The sequence below is a fragment of the Schistosoma haematobium genome, chromosome 1 (genome assembly GCF_000699445.3).
Source record: "Schistosoma haematobium chromosome 1, whole genome shotgun sequence".
NCBI lineage: Eukaryota > Metazoa > Platyhelminthes > Trematoda > Strigeidida > Schistosomatidae > Schistosoma > Schistosoma haematobium.
The window spans coordinates 53149155-53173089 of record NC_067196.1 but is presented as its reverse complement, the minus strand read 5'-3'; the positions used below and the strand labels follow the sequence as shown (position 1 = coordinate 53173089).

The window sequence follows — 23935 nt, the reverse complement described above, 5'->3', positions numbered from 1 at the left end:
GATCCCTATTTCTTCTACAATTTCTCATTCTAAAATCCATGGAATAAGCAAAACTAAAAGCAACTATGATTAAGCGGAACCAAAACAGACGACGCTACTGGTGTTTATGTTGCCTATCTATTTAATTAACCGATTATATCTAATTAGTTTACTTGGCTCCACTTATAAATTGCAAAAATAATGATTATAAGCTTGTTCACTAGCTCAAGTGTAGCCTGTTACCGAAGTAGAGAAGAAAAGATTGTTGACATAGATATTTGAAAATCATAAACCACTAAACAAGATTTGTGGATTTTAATTAGAACATCTAGTTACATCAAGTTAATGAAAAAATATCTTTTTTTCACAAAGAAAGCCAAGAAAGTACAAATGAATATTGGAAGTCGAGTGTTATCACTGAACAGTACTAACTGACTGATGACAGTTAATGTGAACAACATGTCGTTTAATAAATAACTCATTATCAACTAGTCGGTAAATATTTGAAATTAGGAATAATTGCATTTATAAAACAATCTATCTGTATTATTATGATCAGATATTTGGAAAGCTTCCAGTGTCAACCTTTCATATTAAATAAATGATTTTCTAAGTTACGAGGAACCTGATATCCAATTCACCAAAGAAAGTGAGATTTGCTCATAAATATTCCGATTCAGCTATCCTGACAACAATGTTAGAAAGCTTATAAGTAATGTAATATCTTATGAAATAGATCAAAATTATAATTATATTGTTCATTAAATTATTTCTCATTGTTATTGATTTTCACCCGCCAATAATAAGCGAACAAGGTGCTTCATGTATGGAGACCAATCACATCTAGAACAAATTGTATATCATTGCCATCTAATGAAAATTACGTTTATTGTTATATTTAATTCACTAATCCTTTTTTTCAAATTTCGTCCAGTACATGTACATAATTTTTAAATTGTTTGTTATTGTCATTAATATAACTATGAAAATACTTGACTAACCAGATCCATATCCGGAAAAAATTTCTTCTAACTATTTTACACTACCGAATAACGTCAGCCTAACAACTACTGGAAAAGCAAATGTTCTAAATAGGTTTTTCCCCTTAACTGAGATCTCATCATTTCTTATAACATTATGGAACTCAGTGATCATAATAACATTGAACTATTGAGTTGAATTTCAATGATCTTACGTTTAACTTCAATCAACTAACCATTTAGCTCATTTTGTATCCCATAACATCAGTGGATGACTTCCGCAAACACTGAACGACTGATTTCAGAAGTCAAAAACGCTCAGCAGAACTTTTAATACTTTATCTCAAAAACTATTCGTTAATAACCTGATGATTAGTGAGTATTTTCCTCATTTCGAAAAATAAAGGAAAATTTCTTTTAGTTTCTCTGTAAATCAGTTGCAATTATGATATATATAAGATTATCAAGTCAAATCAGTATGGGTGAGCGACAGTGGTACACTGATGAAAACCTAATGTTAGCTGTTAACAAGACCAATTAATTATTATGATACCGCTATCAAGTGTTTAAAGTTTAGTGTACAGTTTTCTTAATTAACCCATGCAGGTTATATCATGATGACCATATTTCTTAGAAATAAACATACTTTAGATTGTACAATTAAGAAAATGTAATATTAAAACAACTTTTATCGGTATCATTACTCTGACCTACTATATTAGTAACCTTGTTCAAATAATTAATTCATCATGACTTCACGTATCGCTCACCTCTTCAGTCTACAACATTTATAAACATTTTAATCACTACGTTGTTTACATCATTCATAAAATGGATATCTGCTTAGTATTCACAATGTCCTTTTTGCTTATGTATGTTTGAGCTATTGCCCTTCATAAGTATATTTGAAAATGTTGTTATTCATATTATTACATCTAGGTTGGCTTTTCAGGTGACAAATGATTTATTTTTATTGTTTTCTATACTAGCTCTAATTAATACAAACAGTAAACTACCAACAAGCACATGTTCTGTCTCGCAATATTTGTAGGTTATTTATCTCATCTAATTTTAGCTCTTCAATTCTGTACAACACTACATATTTAGAAAGATAATAAATGTGAGATAAAGTTTATTAATGAGCAGTGTATTGATATATGTGAAGTTTAATTACTTTTAGCTAACATTATAATTCGTACCGATAATCGATTTAACGACAAATAAAAATGAGATGTCATAAAAAGTCTAGTTTCAGTAAGATTGCTTTTCACAACCGGTGATTCTACCAGGAGAACCATGTTAAAAATCAATGTGCGATCGACTCCTGTTCCGTTTTACTTTGTAACTTTACAATAGAATGTACATGCGACACTAAACAAAATTCAATTCAGAACTTTTAATTATTACGGTGTTCACAACTCCTTTAGACTGTTGTGCCGAAATTAAATGGTTGGTATTTCCAACTTTAGTCAAAATTGCATCAAATTTCTACTCATCTATCTTGGTGTCTTGATTTCAGAATTCAGATATTTCGTATTTTACAGTGTCACCGTTTGAGTTCAGTAGTTTAGATATTTCATGAAAAGTATATTATTCATTAAAACTATGACAACTCATTTTGTTTATCATAAAGTTTAGCTTCAAATAAACTATTAGGTGGTTTCGATCAAGGCAAGAATTACTACAATAATTATTTATTGTTTATTTATTAATTTGAACACACAAACATCGGAACAAAGGGGCACCGAATACATATGTGCCACATAAGTCACTTGATTTGTGTGTTGGCTGTGATGCTGCACGGGTGCCCAGACCGAAGCAGGTGGTTTTCTTAGGGGGCCATACCCGGAGCCTTCGACCAAAAGGTCTAATCCATAAGGCAGTGGAGCAACGTCAGGAGACGCAGTCCTATGTTAGCCGGTGACCAACAGTTGGCTCGTATGCCATTTGTTCCTTCAGGATATTGGAGCCTATGTTCACCATTGATTTGGAATCAGGGTTTTCAAACTCCCCTAGGTGGACTCTCTGTGTCCACCAACCCGGTTAAAGCGCAGGACATTCGTTTTTGGTCCTCTGGATTTCGTAAACAATAACCCCCGCTGAGAGAAGGCGGTGAGTAGGAATTCCCTGACAGTGTTTGTATGCACGTGGCCATGTGTGAGCATTTAGAAAGGGAGAGCTAACATTTCCCACCCTCCGCCGTATCAGGGCATTTAGGGGCACAATAATTAATTAAATGATGATCTATATTCAGTTGAAAATTGAATATCATTTAATGCCATTATTATTATAAAACCTAGATGAAGGAAGTATGTAAGCAGTTAATTTATTACAATCCATCAAAAAAAACTTTACTGTTGACTGTCTCTGTCATGTGTTCTTACATAATATATACTCACGTATACTAGTCTATTCATTCTAATCGAGAAAATACAATACATTGTCGACATATCACGTAACGGAAGATGAAATAAACAAGTAAATACCTGGAATCACTTCTCTTTTTTCAGATTTTATTTGTTTATTTTATTTATTTGTTTATTTTCATTTCATTTACAGGTCAAATAAAAGTACTTGAATATTATAGTTTTTTTTGTGTTCATTTTGTTGTCTTGTGTAGAATTGTGTTTTCGTAAATGATCGACTAAAATTGGAAAGAATTTAACTTTTTTAATAATTTAAATTCAGTCATAAATTATGACCTCAACTAGACTAATTTTCTTGTAGTAATCGTTTTCTTTGTGAACGGTTGATATTATTTACGCTAATCAAAATAGTTCAATATTTCTTGACCTCCTTATAAAAATAACTAAGAAATAAACATCAGTATAGGGTTTTAGAAATTATTGATTGGATCGATGTTAGACCATTATTGAAAACCTGGAAGTAGTGGACGGTCGTTTCGTCTTATTGTGGGATTCCTCTGCAGTGAGCATCCTCGATCCTGCATACGAGACTCAATGGTGACTAGCTTCAATATGAATTTCCTGGAATTCTAGTGGGAACCCGTGACCAGTGGGGTTCAATCGTGACTGTAACGAGGCAGTTTCCCACTGAAGACAATAGTGGATAGTCGCGCAATATCGTGGATTGGTTGAAGTTATACATTAACATTGTTGGATGACGGCTTAGTCGTCTAGAGGCTAAAGGTTTGCGCGCGATACTGAGGGTACTGGATTCGAAACCCACGAACAGGATCGTGGATGCGCACTACTGAGGAGTCCCATACTAGGATGAACTGACCTTCCATTACTTCCAGGTTTTCAGTATTAGTCTAACATTGCTCCATTCATGATATCAGTCTAAGTGATAGGCACCTTTTATAATGAATAATAAGATAATTGTTTTAAAGCGGTAATTAGTTTGAAGTTAATAAGTATTTATTGTATATGTCCATATAATGAGCACATTTTTGTGTTGTTGAGTCCTTTCAACTAGATGGTTTAGCTGTAGAGCTTTCATTATCGTTCTAAACAAGATTAACTTATCCCACTTCATGTACACCTAATTTCTGTATAAGTACTTCATGAGTACACTCAGTTTACAAGATGTAAATGGTTAATCATTACTAGGAATCTAATATGAATGACAATAAGTTTTAGAGATAATTTTTTTCCATGAAGTTACACTATCTGAAATGTCTGAAGAACCAGTTATCGCTAGTTACTTGATCGTTCTAGTTTAAACACTTTAACTATGATTATAAAATAACTAGTTTATTATTGTATATTCTACGCAGAACTAGTATAGCCTAAAATGTAACAATATCCTACAATTTAGACACAAATTAATGACTTGACATATTGAATTGACTTACTGATACTTTCCATGTGACTCAATCAACTAACGTACAACATCAAACACATATACATAAAAATATGTTTCAATGAATCATAACATCTTATTAACAAATAGAACTGACAACTTCAAACTATCTTTCCTAGATAAAAACATTAAAACAGCTACATTATGGAAGAAATGTCAATAAAGTTTGTTAATTAGGAAACATAAAGAAAATAAATTAATCACGGTTGAAATAAAAAGTTATGTGGGTCAAATCATATAACTATTATCATTATTATTACTATTAATACTACAGAATTGCTTACTATTTAAAAAACCTATTTGCATGTATTCATCAAATGAATTAGTGTTTTTATCTGACAACAAAGCAGAATAACCGTACAATATACTACATTTATTTCCGCCCATTTTATCCTAATACGAAACATTTAGGAGGGAGTATAATAATAATAATAATAATAATAATAACAATAATAATAATAATAATGGTTGAATTTATGTTGATATAAACAATGGAACAATGTAATATACTCACAAGCCAGTAAACAAGGAATATTAAGTCCTCATTTCAAACTTTCTTTACTATCATGCAAAACATTATGCACATTCTACAAATAAAAGGTTAATGACAAGATATTTGTCATTATATTATTATTTAAGGTCATAAATAAATTGTTTGGAAGTTAGTTGAAGAAAATCTGATACAAAGAATACGATAAGCTAAATTAGAAAATACAACCAACAGTTGAGCCCTTATCTTATTTATAAAGACATAACCAAATTGTTTAATGCTTGAAGACTACCGCCCCAGTACCCTCAAATAATAATAATGGTTATTTAGTAAATATTAGGAAGTGATCATGGTATTAAATGATTGTTTTGTTAACAAAAAGCAAATAACAAACTGCAACTTTTGTCTGGTTTCATGAAGAACATATCAATTATCTTATGCTTTCAAATTAAATATCTATTTAAATAGTAGTCATGACCTACATAGAAAGCTTGAAATTTGTTTAAATTAACTTGTAAGCAGATTTGTTAATTACATACATACGCCTGTTGTCACTTGTGGAGAAGAATAGGCTGCCCACCAGCATTCTCCACTGAAATCTATCTTGGGCAATCCTTTCCAGTTGTTTCTAGTTTCTATTCATCCTTTTCACGTCTGCTTCCATTTCCTGGAGAAGTGTGTTAATCGGTCTTCCTCTTTTTCGTTTCCCTTCAGGATTCCATGTTGGCACTTGTCACGTGATGCAATTTGATGATTTTCTCAATGTATGTTCTATTCAATCTCAGCGTCTTTTCTTAATTACCTATTCAGTTCAAAGCTGGTTTGTTCTCTTCTACAATAGGCTGTTACTGATGGTATCTGACCAACGGACACTGAGAATCTTGAGTAGACAATTGTTTAAAAGTACTTGTACCTTTTTGATGATGGTTCCGGTAGTTCTCGAGGTTTCATCTCCGTACAGTAGAACTGTCTTAACGTTGGTATTGAAGATTGTGACTTTTATATTTGTTGACAGTTGCTTTGACTTCCATATGTTCCTCAATAGTAGGAATGTTATTTTTGTTGTTTTGCTAATCCATACCTTCATGTCTGCATCATGTCCTCCTTGTTCATTGTGATTCTCTCCTTCTTCGTTTGGAATGATTCTCTGATAATTCTGGATCTATGGGATCCCCACCCAATAAGAGCATTCTCACATCTATTGACAGCATCCGAGCAACTCCCTGAGTGTGTGGAGCATTTTCCTCTCCGTGACCAGAGTACAGCAGCATCTCTCTAATATCTAGCCTTCGCTGTTCAGTTAAAGTTCAATTGGTCTCGCTGATTTTGAGCACAGTCAAGTTGTATCTCCTCATTTCCACAGATATCTGACTGGTTCTCCCGGTCTCTCACATTGTTCATGCATTCCATGTGCTTATAAAAATTGTTGCTCTGGTTGTTAGAAGGAGCATCAGCCTCGTGACTTCCGAAGAATTTCGGCTTTGATCATCCCTTTAAATGAAAATCCTTCGACTCTGAGGGCAGAGTTTAGATGATCTAATTTGTCCATTCCGGCTAGCGTTTTTTAGTGAAGCTGTTTTCTATGAAGTTGCTGACCCCATTCCCAACCCTCCTCCTTTGTCCGGGTTTGGGACCGGCGGTAACCCTAGAAAACCACAGTCGGAGTCGTAAGTAGTTTTAGTTTCTTTGTATTTTTCAGTCTTTGGAGAGTAACTTATTGTATCATGCTATCAAATCCTGAGTACTTCACTGAATTACTCCAAAACCCAATACCAAATATAACGAATATGTTAGCCTTAATATCTCAGTGATATATGCTACTAATGCTGACACATAAGTAGCATGTAGTACTAATCGAAAGTGGAATGTCTGACAGCAGAAGTTGAAATGAAGAGAATAGAAATGAAACCGGAGCGTAAACAAAATAACAAAAGAACTAGACAAATAATGGAATACGTAAATGACAGATCAAGGAAGCTGTTAAAATTATGTATTTAATTTATGATTTTCACATTCTACTAAGTTATTATGTGACCTTACATTAAACACTAAATTGATTCCCCACTAAGTCTTCGTTCACTACAGACCTACTTCGTTTTTGATGAGTGGGGAGAAAATCCATAAGACTTATCACATTATCCTTGTGCATTTTGTTATATATCCAGAAAGTCCATTTGCTAACATAAGGGAGTCAACTTTCTGAGTGACGCCAAATCGAATGGTTGGTAGAGGATTAGTTTCATTCAGATTGCATAAATATATAATGTTGATGACTACACGAATACACATGATCTTCATATTTTCATGTTCAAATCATACACTAACAAATTTACATTGTTTTAAGCAAAGTCATTGCCCTAGTAATCGATCTCATCTCACAGATTTCGAATGATTTATAAACTTATCGGGAAATTCTAATAAAATTCATCGTATACCTTCCTGCCTCTCCCTGTTTAGTTACCATATATTAATTAAAACTAAGATAATCAACTGCTAAATACAAAAAACCTCTATATTCAGAAAAGGATAAATTTATACTCATTTACGTATACACATATATACTGCTAAGTAACTAGGATACATACCGTTTCTAAAGATTTATACTCTTTCTAATTGCGATTTTCAGTAAGTTTTATTCCAAAGCATTCATCTCTCATTTGATTATGCTTGTAAAGTTGTTTTTTTAAACATAGCACATTCACCACATTGTGTAAGTATGATGTAATGTCGACAAATATTCTATAATTCATACATATTTGAAAACAAATTTGTGCAAAAATGCAATTAAGTGTAATGATGTCATTCCAACTGTTAGTGTTATCTGTATTGTTATTGTAATGCGTTGAGAAAAAAAAGGAATGTTAGCAATTTCATGCACAAAATATCACTTGGCGATTTTTTCTTAGAATTTATCAGTTTAAAATAGAAATTCTAATTCGCTTATTTGATTTAATACTAATGACCTTATTGTTCTCATCATTGTTAACTAAAGTCTGTGAAAATGTCCCATCTTGCTACGTTGGATGCATGAAACAAACGAAGTTTACACTAATTTGGTGAAACAAATAAACCCTCTGTTTTCATGTTTGACCCATTGACATTCTCTCACTTCATTCATTGTCATTATATGATTATGTCAAGTCGATTCTTCTCATTCATAATAACTAACATTTACCTAATTATGAAGTCACACCAAAACCTCTCATCTTAGAGTTCTGTCTTTGATCTTTAGTCTATAGTATGTCTTATAACTTGAAATTAGTTCAATAATTCAGTTATTTATGATTAATTCATTTTATATATTATTACAAATGATAATCCATAATTTTTGCTCACTGTGCCCATGGATTTAATGTTGTCACTAATGTTTTCCGTACTGGTTCTTTGACGTTATGTAGATGGATGACAACTTTACAAATGTCTATAAGTTCGTTCTATTTGTTGAATCGTTACAGAATAGAATTCGAAATCAGTAAATTTCTCAACACAGTTACTTGGTCCATTGCTAAACATGTCTACTGTCAATTTAGGAAGAAAAATTACCACTTCCCAATGTTACTGGTTATTAATGCTGCTCACTTATAATCTTTCTCATATCAGAAATCATGGTTTTACAATGGAACCCTATGTAGTATTTCTCTGTAAATGTTAGGAACACTTTAATTTTGATTCATCGTGCCTGATAAAAGTTTATAATGGAAAATTATTATGATAAACAATGATTATTATTGCACAATCTAATTTCAATACCTAACTTCATATAAATTAATGTAAGAGATTTACAGAGTGACACTTCAGTTTGTTAGTATTCGTCGTTGTTTGCAGGAGTCTACTATACAGTTTTTAATTTTAGTGTACTGAATTGATTCGTTATTGTATAATCTTGTCGAATAAGTAGTAATCGTCACTAATTTCCTTTCCTCTTTTTCCCACTTTTCTTCATCATCTTTTACTTCATTCGGATAGTAATAGTAGTAATGGTATTTTGTCATAATAAATTTGAACAATGTTGAAATTTACAAAAAACACTCAGCTTTTTTTCTTATAATAGTAAATGAATAACAAACTATAATTCATCTATTTAACTCGACCGTTTGATTGTATATTTGAGTGATAGCTAGTTAAGTAAAGGTTCATAGTTTCGAAGAATGCATATTTGACAATTCACGGATTACAGTTGATCGACTAAGTCCCCTAATATAAATACTTAACTGGGTTCTATCCATTACATTTTTAATCAATAATTTGTTAGTGTTACTCAATTTTTTACCAGCTTTGTATAATTTACTTCAATTGTAAAATTTATCTAGGTTGATCAAATTAACTTAAATATTGAATTTTTGTAAGCAATGATGGATAGCGGCTAGCAGTGGAATCCAGGACGCGCGTTTCGTCCTATTTGGGACTCGTCAGCTGGATTTACCTGCATCTCAGAGTCGATGTTCACTCTGGGACTCGAACCCAGTACCATTCGCTTCAAACGTCATCTCGTTATCCAATCAGCTACTGAGTGGAAGGTACAAGCCAAACACCAAGTGAATTTAAATATTGAATATTGGGTTAAATATTTACAGATTCTAAGTGCCTTCGAAGAATGTTATTTTCGCTTGAGTTTGTAAATTTAATCTTGATTCCATTAAACAATTATCTTGTAAATGTCCTTTTAAGGTAATTTAGAAGAACTCATTGTCCATGAAAGCTATGACCAGTTATCATTTCCTATTGTATGAACTGAGTATACTATCATCAGTTTGATAGGGAATAACTATTATTATTTAGATTTAATTGCTTTTAGACTTAAAACACTAGATTGAAATTTTGAATAGGATCAATTTTTGTAAGCCTCAATCTTACTTAGACATGATAAAATTTGGTCCCTATTCTACTATTATATTTCATTGTGATCAAAAGTTTTTATTTGGGACATTTATTAAACATTTTTCTTTTTAACTAATAAAGTTAACCTATCCCATCCTTTTTAAGTGTATTCATGTGTATTTTTGGTCCACATTCTGGAACTATTTTAGGTAACAATGATTAAATTTAGTTTATTTATTTATCCTTATGATTTAAAGCATTTACCATTGGGAAAATGGTTTTTTTCAGAAATTAACCTTATATCTACTGCATTATAGTCAAGGGCGCCTGAGAAATTCAAATCAAACTTATGATTACTGGATTTTTTAATTCACTTATTTTGGAATTAACCGCATTGTCTCCAAATGAAAATAGCTAAACGTTGGAGTGAGACAGTTCTTTAATTTCAGAGGATAAAACTAATGTGTGTTTAAAAAAAAATTCAATTCACCCTTTCGGACAAAGAAAAACAGATTACAACAAAATCCAAACTTTTATGTCTTTAACAAGTAGTTACTTGTTTTGTGTTTTCGATTCTGAACAACATAATGTATGTATATTGTATTTCGTAGAGATGATTAAACTAAACTTATGACAATGTCGATATTCAGTCATAGATATTTTCATCAAAATTATGTAACTGAAGAATTTAAATATAAAAACGACACATATGCTTGTGTGGATGTGGACTGCTAAAAAACTCAAAACATGTTCTCTCTTGTTCACAGTTGTTGTGGTCTTGATTTTACATTTGTCGTTAAATGTCTCTTATAATTACCCACACTTTTTCAAAATGCTTAAGTTGATTTTTCATTGAAATAGTAAAATGATCTTAGTTACACAAGTATTGAAAATCTGAGAGCACTGGACAGTCGCTTCTTCCTAGCATGGTAATTTTCATCAGTAAGTGTCCATAAACTCGTAACCGGTAATCGACCTAGGACCCTCGATCTAGAATGCTAATGTTTAGCCTTAAGACTACTAAAGGCGGGATACAGTAGTGTACAAGTCTAAATTCAACTAGTCCACTTATCTGGATAGTGTTTTAAGTACATATCCCTAATGTGAAAATAAGCAGATAAATATCACACCTCAGTAACACATTTAAGGTTATCTTGATGAAGGCATAATATCAGTTTACTTATCAAACAATTAACCACCACTGTTATGTAATGAAAATTGATTTGACTATGATTTCTTAAAAGTATTTTGATAGACTACTCATAGCTAAGATATTTAAATATAATGTCAAGTGTCCAATATTGTTCTTATGAATTCGAACTTATTATCATTTATTTGAATCAATGTCATCAAACAATTATAATATAAAGTATTACTGAAAACATACTACTCGCATTTGATAAATAAACACTTCACCTTTGAATATGACATTTGTCTTTAACATTGATGAACTTGTCAGTCATCTATTTCATTTTTAATATTTGAGTTAATTATAAACTTTAGACATAATCGTACAGCAAAACTTAATCGATAGAAAACACCGAATATGTCATGAACCGACTGATATTAGACCAATGTTGGAAACTTGGAAGCACTTAATAATCTCCACAACCTCTATACTGATAATTAATATGTGCTCATTAGTGACTAGCTTCATGAGGGAATTCTAGTGAGAAGCCGTGACCAGTGAAGCTAATCCGTGTCGGGTAGAGACAGGTATCTACCTCAGTACAATGGAAGATGGTCACGCCATTTCATGGATTACTTGATGTTAGACACTAACACCAATGGGTGCCTGCTCAATCGTCCAGTAGGTTAAGCGTTCGTGCGCAAGACTGAAGGCCCTTGGTTCGAATCCCACGAGCGGGATCGTGGATGCGCACTGTTGAGGAGTCGCATGATAGGAAGAAACGACCGTCCAATGCTTCCAGTTTTCCAACGATGTTCTAACACCAATCGGCTCATGATCTCAATCAAATACTTAATAATCTCCACAACCCCTATATACTGGTAATTAATTATTTCTACGCAGATAAACACATTTGATAGTACCTCTTTCAATCAATGCTTTTTGTTTTCATTTTTACAACGTACTTTCTATGAATAATACAATTTTGTAAATGAGATCTCAGTCTAATTTAAACAAGAACAATAATAATAACAAATAAATTGTTGAAATTCAACTTCATTTATTATTATTTGCGTGATAGTTTCTTTTATGATTAAGCAATTGGTTTGTTTTTCCCGCCACATTTTGTCTATTTGTTTTTTTTTTAATTTTTAACTAAACACACACACTCACATCTATGCAAAAACAAACAAACAAATAAATAAACAAACAATCAATTTATCAATAAATTTCAAAACGGAAATGTTTAGTCATGTGAATAATTTTTTCTAAAACAAAGTTGTATGACAATTTATGTTTACGATACGATAGATATAGTCCATAGGTTTTATTTTTTCTTAAAATTGTTATTCTGTTATCCCTCTAATCCATATCAACGTATACGTATGAACACATTCAATGGAACTTTTAGAATATTCAAGAATGTACAGCCATTTTGTTTTTGTTTTTTTAAAATAAACGACAGATTTGTGAATAACATCTGACATTATTTCCCTATAATCATCATCATCATCATCAATAAATGGATTAGCTTATAAGCATATATACTAGTGTTTAGTCATGAGTTAGAATAAAAGTAAAAATCAATGTTAAACCCCAATATACATGTATATTTTTTAATTAATTTTTGATATGACTCATTTAATTGAGTAGTTTGATAGCCGATTGAAATGGTCATGAATTATTATTTCATTTTGAAATCCACTTTTTTTTCCACCCTCATCCCATAGAAATAGATTTGTAGGTATAATTTCAGGGCGTAGTAAATAAATGTTTGAGTAAATCAACTAAACTTATTAGTTTATGTCATTACTCATCCATTTATAAATGAATGTTAATTTTATTTTTAAAATGTCAATACAGATTCATTATAAATAGTATGCTTAGGACATAGGTAACTCACTGTTTCTATTGGATGCAAACACTGACCTCAAGCAATTTTAGAAATTAGATTGTATAATATAAAGTTATAAATTTGTGCAGCATTTTGTAAGCATGGAGCAAAATGGATAGACTTTGTAAATGGTGCAGTTCACAGACTGAATGGATTTTGTATTTCTTATAGATCTTCGTAATATCACTAACGTAGGATTTAAATCTTTATAAATAAATTATAACTTATCCCCGTTGTAAAAACCAGTAGCTAGCAAGTTAAATGACTAATTTATTTTAATAGTTCAATTCATGAGCCAGTTGAAACTAAATCACCATGCAAAACCTGGAAGAACTAGACAGCCATTCCGTCCTATTATGTGACTCCTCAGCAATGCACACCCACGATCCCGCCTCGCAAGATTCGAACCCAGGACTTATAGGTCCAGCGAGTGAACGCTTAACCTCTAAACTCATAAATTCAACTATTAAATTGCTATAATATCCACGAAACCCCACTCGGATTACAAACTAATTTATTATTTAAAGCAATCAATTCCAGGAGCTCTTAGTTGTTTCTCATTTGTACTAGCCATATTAATGCTATTATATTTCACAGTTTTTTTTAAACAAAAGATATTTCAGTAAATTTTTTCTCATTGCTGAGTGATCTATATCTCTATGTTAGAATGAAATTTTGTTAATGGAATGTTAGATTTAAACAAGGAAGGTTGTTGTGATCCTAAAGTTCCTTCAGCCTAATTAAAATCTCAAAAAAAGAACATTTTAACGTTACATTTGGAAGCTTTGACTAAGTTTGTAAACTCTAGAGTTATTATTTAATTTATTATAGCCAAATTATTTGCGATTTCCTGATAAATTATCACTTTTTCAGAGAACTTAAGACAGATAAACACAATTAAATCTATTGAAGCATCGACAGATATAGAGGTTAATCATATGACATCAAGAAACAAAATTCTTCTATCTTATATTCAAATTAACATGGTATTGTTTTAATGAGTCCTGTATATACTGTAGTGTCGGTTACTGTGTTAAACCCACATAACTTATTCTAGCTACTGGATCCATCTTTCTTGAGTTACGTTTTGACCTTGTTAATTATTCACTTATCAACCTTGAGTAGGATAAGATGTACACACATACGCTCATATAAAAACAGCCATCACATATCGGTATCTTATTTTTATGTGACTATAAACATTGATTAACGCTTGACTAAAGGGTGTTGGCTCACATGCCTTATCCTTCATGTATCATTTTGTTTCATTTCGTTCTTTTGACAGTCTTCCTGGGTCAACGATTGTACAAAATATAGGTATTCGGAAATCCATTTTCGTATTTGACTTATTTAATTCCGTTATTCACTAACACGTGTTAATCCGATGATTCTATACAAGGATAGACGACATGTGTACTTCAATCACATTCATACGATCTAATTGGAGTCAAATCCCAGGGCCACAAAGTGGTGAGCTTGTCGAAAACATCTTCCGATCTAATTGACGTCTAAATAAAGGGTCCCACTAAAATACCTTTTATTCCAACAAGTTCTAGTGTAATTTTTAAAAAAGGTTTTGTTTAGTTCTATATATTATAGAGACAGCTTATAAAATTCCTCTGATATGCACACAAAAATTACTTTTTTCAGTAGAAACTATATTCACAGTCGTAGTCTGATATTTCTTTCTTAAAGATTGTTTTAAAACCTTAATGAAACATATTCATTAGATTCCATATTTCAGCCAGTCAGTAAGCTACAACGTAGGACCAGGCACATATATGCATCGGCCGAAGTTGCCACATCTCATTAGTACACCAGGATGAACACCGGATTCATAGAAGTAGTCAATTTAATGGTAGTAATGTATAGAAGAAAGATTATGCATAAGGATATAATACAGGAAGAAAGAATTAATTCGTAGAAAGAAAGATATAAAGCCACTTTAATCTCACTGTTTAAGGGACGACATAGAAAGTATACACCGACACCATTGTGGTCGATTCTGAGCCATGTCACACAGAGTCCCCAACCATTGGTTACGATAGTCACGTGGACCGCAACCAAGTAATCCGCATCTACCAACATGGCTCAAACTAGAAGTTAGTGACTTTAAGGACTGATACCACGTTTTTGGTTTGGCCGCCCCTAAGTTTCTTCTAACCGTCTCCCACACTATTCAGCATTGCACCTCGTGGTAATCGGTGTTCAGGCATACGTAACACGTGGCCCAACCATACCTCTAGCAGTACTCAAAGTCACTGTATTCATAATCAATCTCGCTCTTCAATTGCTAATTACATATTTAGTTCAAATGAACATAAAAAGTCAGTTTGATTATATTTAATAAAATGATCTAGATCCATAATAGTGAATCTACCGAACCATTAACCTAGTCATTATCATATTTATATAGTTTGTCGAAATATCTTTCAATATTGGATATGAATTCAAAAGAGACAATCACCTAGGCAAATACTTTAGTGACTAATAACTTAAAAAGCATGAAATTCATTGAAGGGATTTACTTTCAACGTATATATATATATATATGTATATATATATATATATATATATATATATATATATATATATATATATATATATGAATGGGTTGTATAAAGTTAAATTTCATCATGTTCACCAATCTAGTTTAAAAGGAATAGCCAGACAAATGTATTATTAAAATATAAATATGAACATAGAACTATAACTTGGTTCCGTCTTATCGTGTTTAATGTTGATCTGGTCTGAGATGGATTTTAGGTCAAATAGAGTTTGATAATCAGTATTTAGAATAAATATAGATAATAAAGGATAAAAAACGATACTGTATAATTAGTTATTATGACATATTTAGTTTCACTAATATATGAAATAATATAGTGTAAGAGGCCGCAAAAATAGGGAGAGAGCTAAGTAGGTTTTTCCATATACATAGAGATGAAGTATGAAACTTAAATCACGTTTAATGAGTCATCTTGGAATTGAGATGATTGTTTAACGATAAGCCTTCTTCTGACCGAAGTAGAAAAATAGGTTTTGAACCTGATTCTACCTCTTAACGAGAATTCCTTATATAGTTTGGAAAATTAGAAGCCATTATGCCTTCTGTAAATTCCGATTAACATTGTAAGTGACCAAAAATGATTATTTAGTATTTCATTAATCGTCCATTTGGACTAGTTTACTGTTTTACCTATTCTGAGTACAAAATCATGAACCCATAAAATATTGCAAAATTTAATCCACCTGACCAACTGAATAAGTGAAAACGAAACGAAGTTGTTAGTGTAAGTAATTCGTGTATCAGTTTTGCTGTTGCCGTAAGACTACCTAGAATAACTTTGTATAACAACTGTATTGTCATACATTCCTTCGGCTGATAGATTCATCAAAAACGTCATGATTATAACCTTGGTTAGTTTATGACTATAAATTCATTGTATAATTTATTATTAAATAATGTCAGTAGCAACTTGAAAACGTGGTCCGCAATCTTTCTGTAAAATTCGAAACTGTGTTACATTCTCGAAGAAACTGTTGATAATCTGTATTGTTTTTCAGCAGGAAACCCACTTACAAGTTTCTCATCTAATTATCTTTTAATATTAATCATCACCTATATTATTTTTATGTTTATTAAAATATCAATTAAGAGATTTTTGACTTTTTAATTATAACTACAGATCGGATTTGGCGTTCAGATCTGGATGTCTTGTTTGGTTTACGTAATGTATTTGTACAACCATCGAATCAGCTATTACCATCTTCATCAGGAAACACATTGAATCTCTTATCATCTACTAAGTTAGAAGCGCAATCAAATTTGAAAGATTCACAACATTTACTTCATGATGATAAGTCAACTTGGGATGATTTAAGAGCAATATCACCGGAATTCTTCAATTTGGCTATAGCGTTCTTAATTCTTAGCTTACGTTATCCAAGTGTGTTTTGGTATACCAATCGTGGATTTTCGTTTGTTTTCTCCCTACTATTATTGTTGACGGGTGTGAATGCCTTATTAGAATGTTGTGCAACATCTATACTTGTACGACTTGGCTGGAATCAATTTCTACTTCCAAGTGAAATTTGGCCAACTGAATTAAAACTTCTTACATTACCGAATCTACCAGCAGGCGATTTGAGTATTGAAAAGAAAACAGTTCAAACAGGTGAATCAGCCGAAAGTGATAAATCAGACCCATTCGACGTATTACCTGTGGAGTCAAGTTTTACTTTAAATATTATCGGACCGTTAGCACTTTCATTCTCTGGAACTATGTTATTTCTTAGTCTTTTCATAGCAATGTTTGAATATGGTTATCATCAATTCACAGAAAATCTGGCAGCTTATAGACATTATCTTATTGGATCATGTAACGGAAACGGTTATCCACTTGTAAATGGAGGTGGTCTTATTTCTAATGGTGAATTGATGGAAAGACGCAGTAATTGTGGAATGAATGCCAATGGTTTATCTTCAGGTAATTTATTCAATCATACAGTGACAGAATCAGTACATTCGGGTCAAATAAGTGGTGGAAAATCCAGTCACTGTTTAGGTACTAGTACTGATGCAAATGGTTGGACAACAGGTAAAACTCGTGGTTATAGTTACGGTGCAGAAATGTTACATAATGGATGTCGATGTTATCTATATTCATACACACCGCATATATGTGCATTGATTGGCAGTTTAATTGTACTTGCTTGTAAAATTCCAATTATGTGGGATTGTATATTGGTATACAGGATAACTAGACATTCTATTTTGTTGTTCAGTGTAATCTCAGGAATTGTTGTTATGTTCGCTTGGTTTATTGCTTGGTTTGCATTTACATTAAAACCTGCTTGGAAATTTCAGGTAAGTTAGATAATTGATTGTATTGTTACTTAGTTTTCTTGTTTTTGTCTTATAATAAAATTAGTGTGATACAATTAACGAGTACTGTACACAATATTTTCTGGAAATCTATTGTAGAATTTTCGAATATATATATATATATATATATATATATATATATATATATATATATATATACTGTTTGATATTAAGAGCAAGATGTTGTGTTACTAGACAGTAGATGTTATTAGTTATCATAATACTCATTCAATATGTCATATACTTTGATTAATCACATAAAAAGCAAAGTTATCAGAATAATATTCCGATGGATTTGTTAAACTGTTGATTTCAATAAATGAATTAATTTAATGATGAATTGATTAAAGGTATTATAACTAGAACTAGTCTCCAAATGTCTCATAAGTACATTATAAGTTTATTTTTCATCTTCCATAATCATAATATCAAGTTACCGAGGTATTACCAGTGTCATACTGTTTAATCTATAATACTAATTGAATTTTGTCAATCGTTATTGGAATGTAACTACTAAACTAAATGAATGAGAATCATGCTGTAATCGAAAGAAAATTGCTTTTTAGATGCATTCGGTGACAATAAAAATATTTGAAGATGATGTAAAGGAACTTTAAAATGTAACTTATTGATAATTATTTCAATTGAAACTCAAAGATCAATCAATTATGTTGCATCAAATATTGATAAGAATAGAATTAGAATAATGAATTTACAATCCTTAATTGTGATTATTTCTGCTAGAGAAATTCATGGAATTTATAACACGAACCAAAATAATAGATCAAAATAAACAAAAAAAAGCTTATTATTAGCTAAACTAAATAGATGATTTTTTGAAATGTATAGAATTGAAGTGGAAGCTCTAAATATTTATCTTGGAAAAAGCCAAATAAATCAATTCTGCAACTATCTTGATCAAATAAAACTGAATATCTACAGGCTATATTCACTATCAGATAAAATAGAGTGGAACTTATCTTTTTATATTTCATTCAATTATACACTTAATAAGGCTTTTTCATCCAACTCCTAAGTAGCAGTGACCATAACTAATTACTTACTTACTTACTTATGCCTGTTACCCCCATGGAGGAGCATAGGCCACCAACCATAAATAAGTGGTTAACAATTTGTTCTAATTATAAGTAACACAAACAGTCAATAATTTATTATATTTGGACTAGTAATTCATTTGTGATTAATACAGAGTTGGTTAATATAACCTAGACTAAAATCTAAGTAATTCCTCTCTTCTTACTTACCATAAAGTAAGTCTTAAAATTTTCAATTCTGTTGTCTCTCTCATTTTCACAAGAGAAAAGATTTCGTAATAATAAATAACAATAATATATGCTTCTTGAAAGAACTAATTTTGGTTACTTTTTGAAAGAGAAAAAACTAGATAGTAGGCAGTTTTTGTTTAATATCTTCAAATGGGCGTCAACTTCCTCATACTATTTTAGTGATTGTTTTAACAAACCGAGGAGAGAAACATAAATGACAATTACAATTATGCATACATAAAATATGCATATATATATATATATATATTGTAGTTATCTTTATTTTGAGAACATACATTACTCCATTTTACAACCATACACGTGAATATATAAATGCTTTGCGGGGAAAAAAAGAAAGATATACTTTCCGGTAAACCTTTTATATTTTTATCTTCACACGCTGAATAGGGAGAATTTATTCACCAAAACACGTCTTTCAAATTAGTCACTATGTAAAACAGTTTTGCATTGATTTCCAATTATAGACAAAGATTTTAAAACGAGTAACATGACAGTAAGAAAATAGATAACTAGTGAATTAAGATTGTAGTAAAGAAAAATGGAATAATACAAACTGAAAACAGTATCAATACAAGTAAACATAAAATCAAGTAGACAAGTAATTTGATGACAAAGGTCAGCTGCCTATCTCATGAAATAATCTAATCAACTTTATTTACAAATAAAGTTACTGGTTAAAATAATAGTGAATAAAAATTGTTTGACAGTATTTGTTGGTATGTATGTGACTGACTTTGTTTGTTTATCATTGAAAACATATGATAGACACTATTATCAATTGTAGTGTATCTACTTGGTAGTATTGTTGATATATTCAATAAGCTAAATGTCACTAAACCATGATTTGTGACGGTACATCCATGTGGGGAAACATGTGAGCCACATCCATATTCTACTATACACGTACATATACTTATATATTTATACAATAAACAGTAGTTTTACAAAATAGAAAACAAAATTCTATTTGCTATTTTCCAGGAAAATTTCTTTAATCATATTCAATTAACTTAATTAGTTTTTAAATATTATTTAGTTTCGAAATATCCTGTTACTTATGATTTTGACAGAAAAAATTGGCTTTTCAATCATTAACAACTTAGTAAGTATATTCAAGGAAATTTACAGTGAATTAGATTAAATAATAAATAACACACTTTTCAGCTGTTCTGGCCGGTAACCAGTCTGATATATATATATATATATATATATATATATATATATATATTCGATTTACGTGATGCTTGTCAATCATAGGAGGAAATCAGTTAAATAAATTGTAATCTAAGTTGTCTTTAAAAGAATCTTAATATCAGTTAGTAAAACATTAAATTTGAATAGCAAGATAAAATTTCCTCTGTTCAGTAATTTACAGTAGATGTTTGACTAATAATGATCTATAAAAATCCATTTTCATTTAAATCGAGAACTTCTAGTTGGTCAACATCAAATGAAAACCTTCCGTCTGACCACATGTTTGTTTCCAATGTCAAGCTTCCGATTCGAATAGATAACGAAATCGTCACATGGTCACTGTTTTAATAATGAGATTAAATTAATTACAATGTCTGAATATGACTTTGCTTAAAAAATAGATAATGATAAGCATATATGACTCTCATGATGAGTGTAATTTAAAACTACCACTCTCTCTCCCTCTCCCCCTCCCTCTCTTGATATATTTCAATGAAACGCATTTCAGTGTATTCGTCAGTTACGTAATTCATATCGCAATTATTTATTTGATTGATTTTTATTATTCAAGCAACACCTACCAGTTTTCAGCACATTAAAATGTGTAATCATAACACTTATAAAGACACCTAATTACGTGGTATGACAGTTGAAGTTGTCTATCAGTGTGTTAGAAGTCAAAGGAAAATCTAAGCTTAGTTTTTCAGGCAGATCATGATAATTGTAGTTTTGATTCGGATTATCCCTTTTTCACTTTAACATACCATATGTATTACGACTAGATGGTTTTTCGTTAAATTACCACCTTTAATACTTTGTTTAGTAAAAAGAATTTCCTCACATCAATCTGGTAGCTATTTACAATAGATTGATTATACGGCCGTGCTAGATTTCGAAAGAGATTACCATCTTAATATGTTCACCATTTTTTAGTCAACCAAATTGAAATGTGTAAATGTTTATCAGTTCCTATATCTCATTGTTCTCTGCTCATTTGAAATTGACCAGTTAACGTTCTTTCTGGGTTATATTCTAAAGACCGTCAAATATATTTTTTTGAGGGAAATGTGATATGAAGTGATTGTTATTAAAATCACTCAAGATTACAAGTATACTGAAAAGACAGTTGCATATAAATTTCGATCTGTAACCATTTGTAACCATGTCTTTGATTAGCTAAATTAACTTCTTATAATAACATATATAGATAGTAATTTTTATTATCAGGCATTGTTAGAACTTTCAACTCGTAGTCTGTTTAGCAAAATTCCATTTCATACAAATTTTTCTTATTTATGAATTTGATTAAAATAAGAATAATTAATATTAGCATGCTCACATTATATTTGGCGGTTTATCATTAGCTGCTTACAACCTAAACCTGATAGTATTAATCTTTAAAAATCAGCGTACATACTTAACATCATCATATCGAAACATTTCTCATCAATGAAAACTAATGTAAAGAGCAATAAGTATGAAAAGACGGTAACAGATGTTCAGATGTTAATTAATGTTAATATGTATAAGCTGAATATAAAGATATTCTAGAATAAACAACTAAGAACATAGAAACAGTTATTTAGAAATAAGAAATTAATGTTATGGTTACAGATCAGATGAGAAGCTGAATTTAATTAATAGTATCATGAAAAGTATTGTGTAACAATCAACATAACAAGATTTACAACTGAATCTTACTGGATACATTAATTTGGTTTGATTATTTTCAAGGTAATTGCTTAGGCAAACCATAGTAAATTCTACGTTCTTTGTTTATTAATTAACTTGAAGAACTGTATGAAGCAATGCTCGCCTTATCTTATCAACAATTGTAACCACCAATTTACATGTACTTATCATAGCATATAGGAAGAACAGAAAGGAGAGTGTGTCGTCATCTTTGACCACACTCCACAAAAGCTTAGACTAAGAGGAGAACACCATGCCATCTGCTTGACAAAGGCTAAGTTGTTGATGTCTCAAGAGGCTGAACACTGGTAGGTGTTGCTTGAATAATAAAAATCAATCAAATAAATAATTGCGATACGAATTACGTAACTGACGAATACACTGAAATGCGTTTCATTGAAATATATCAAGAGAGGGAGGGGGAGAGGGAGAGAGAGTGGTAGTTTTAAATTACACTCATCATGAGAGTCATATATGCTTATCATTATCTATTTTTTAAGCAAAGTCATATTCAGACATTGTAATTAATTTAATCTCATTATTAAAACAGTGACCATGTGACGATTTCGTTATCTATTCGAATCGGAAGCTTGACATTGGAAACAAACATGTGGTCAGACGGAAGGTTTTCATTTGATGTTGACCAACTAGAAGTTCTCGATTTAAATGAAAATGGATTTTTTATAGATCATTATTAGTCAAACATCTACTGTAAATTACTGAACAGAGGAAATTTTATCTTGCTATCCAAATTTAATGTTTGCCAAATGATCCTAAAATTCTTTGGAAGGCTTTTGTTATATTCATCTCTTCTTACTGAAAACTGTATTTATAAAAGTGCTAACATGGTTCAGTCTTTCAGAAGTCATTATTAATTAAAGACCAGTGCGTAGAGTAGTCAGCTTTTATCCGAAACATTGACTGAGATGTATACTGCATATGCAGAAGAATTCTGAAGTTTGGATTAAACCTATCACAAAAACGTTCAGTTAAAAATATTTCTGATTAATACACTAATTGTCCATATATAGACTTCTTGAAGTTGTTTCTGATCATATTTTTAGTGACCGATGGTGAAATCCAAAAACTGCATGACCAGCTGACTAATACCGATAAAACATAATACATTAAGATCTTTCATGAAGTGAGTAATATAAAGCGGTTATTAGAGGTAGTCGATACCACTTTAAAAAATCATAAGGATTTACTGAGTAACGGGTAGCTACAACTCCCATGTATCCAACCAGATATAAGAGGACTTCATATAACATCGAGTGAAAACCAACGTCATGTCTGTTTAGTTCTTAGTGTTAGCTAAATTCTATCGATCAGGTTTTAGTATGACTTGTTAGAACTTATGAAATGCTTCACTGGCAGGTCGTTTGAGGCAATTGGATTTTTATATGAACATAAACCTATGGTAAAATGTAACTCCTTAATAGCAGGTTAAGTGAAAATGAACTAGAGTGCAAGAAAAGAAATAACACTTTATTCTATTTACCATTTTAAATATAATTTATTCTGGATGTTATGGTTTCAACTGAATTTTCTTATTTTTAATAATTCTACCGTCTCAGAAACCTCTAGATATCTTGATAAACATAAGAAAAAGATGAGATATTGCTGATTCAAATATTTTTAAGAGTTTTCTGTTCTATTCATCATTCCTGTCAGTATCAATTTTAATATTTCCTCACTAGTTAAATAATTAGATGAATGCTTTCGTTTTCTAAATTCAA

General features: G+C 31.1%; 1 protein-coding gene across 1 annotated transcript in view; it reads left to right on the top strand.

Annotated features, from left to right (window-relative positions):
* The window catches only part of MS3_00001584 (uncharacterized protein), a gene marked incomplete at its 3' end in the record, with an annotated part of 57437 nt that overhangs the window by 22137 nt on the left and 11365 nt on the right, over positions 1–23935 (top strand). The window contains exon 2 of the mRNA XM_012942489.3: positions 16805–17985. Within this exon, the coding sequence (XP_012797943.2) occupies positions 16805–17985 (1181 nt within the window). The remainder of the gene's footprint in view (positions 1–16804; positions 17986–23935) is intronic.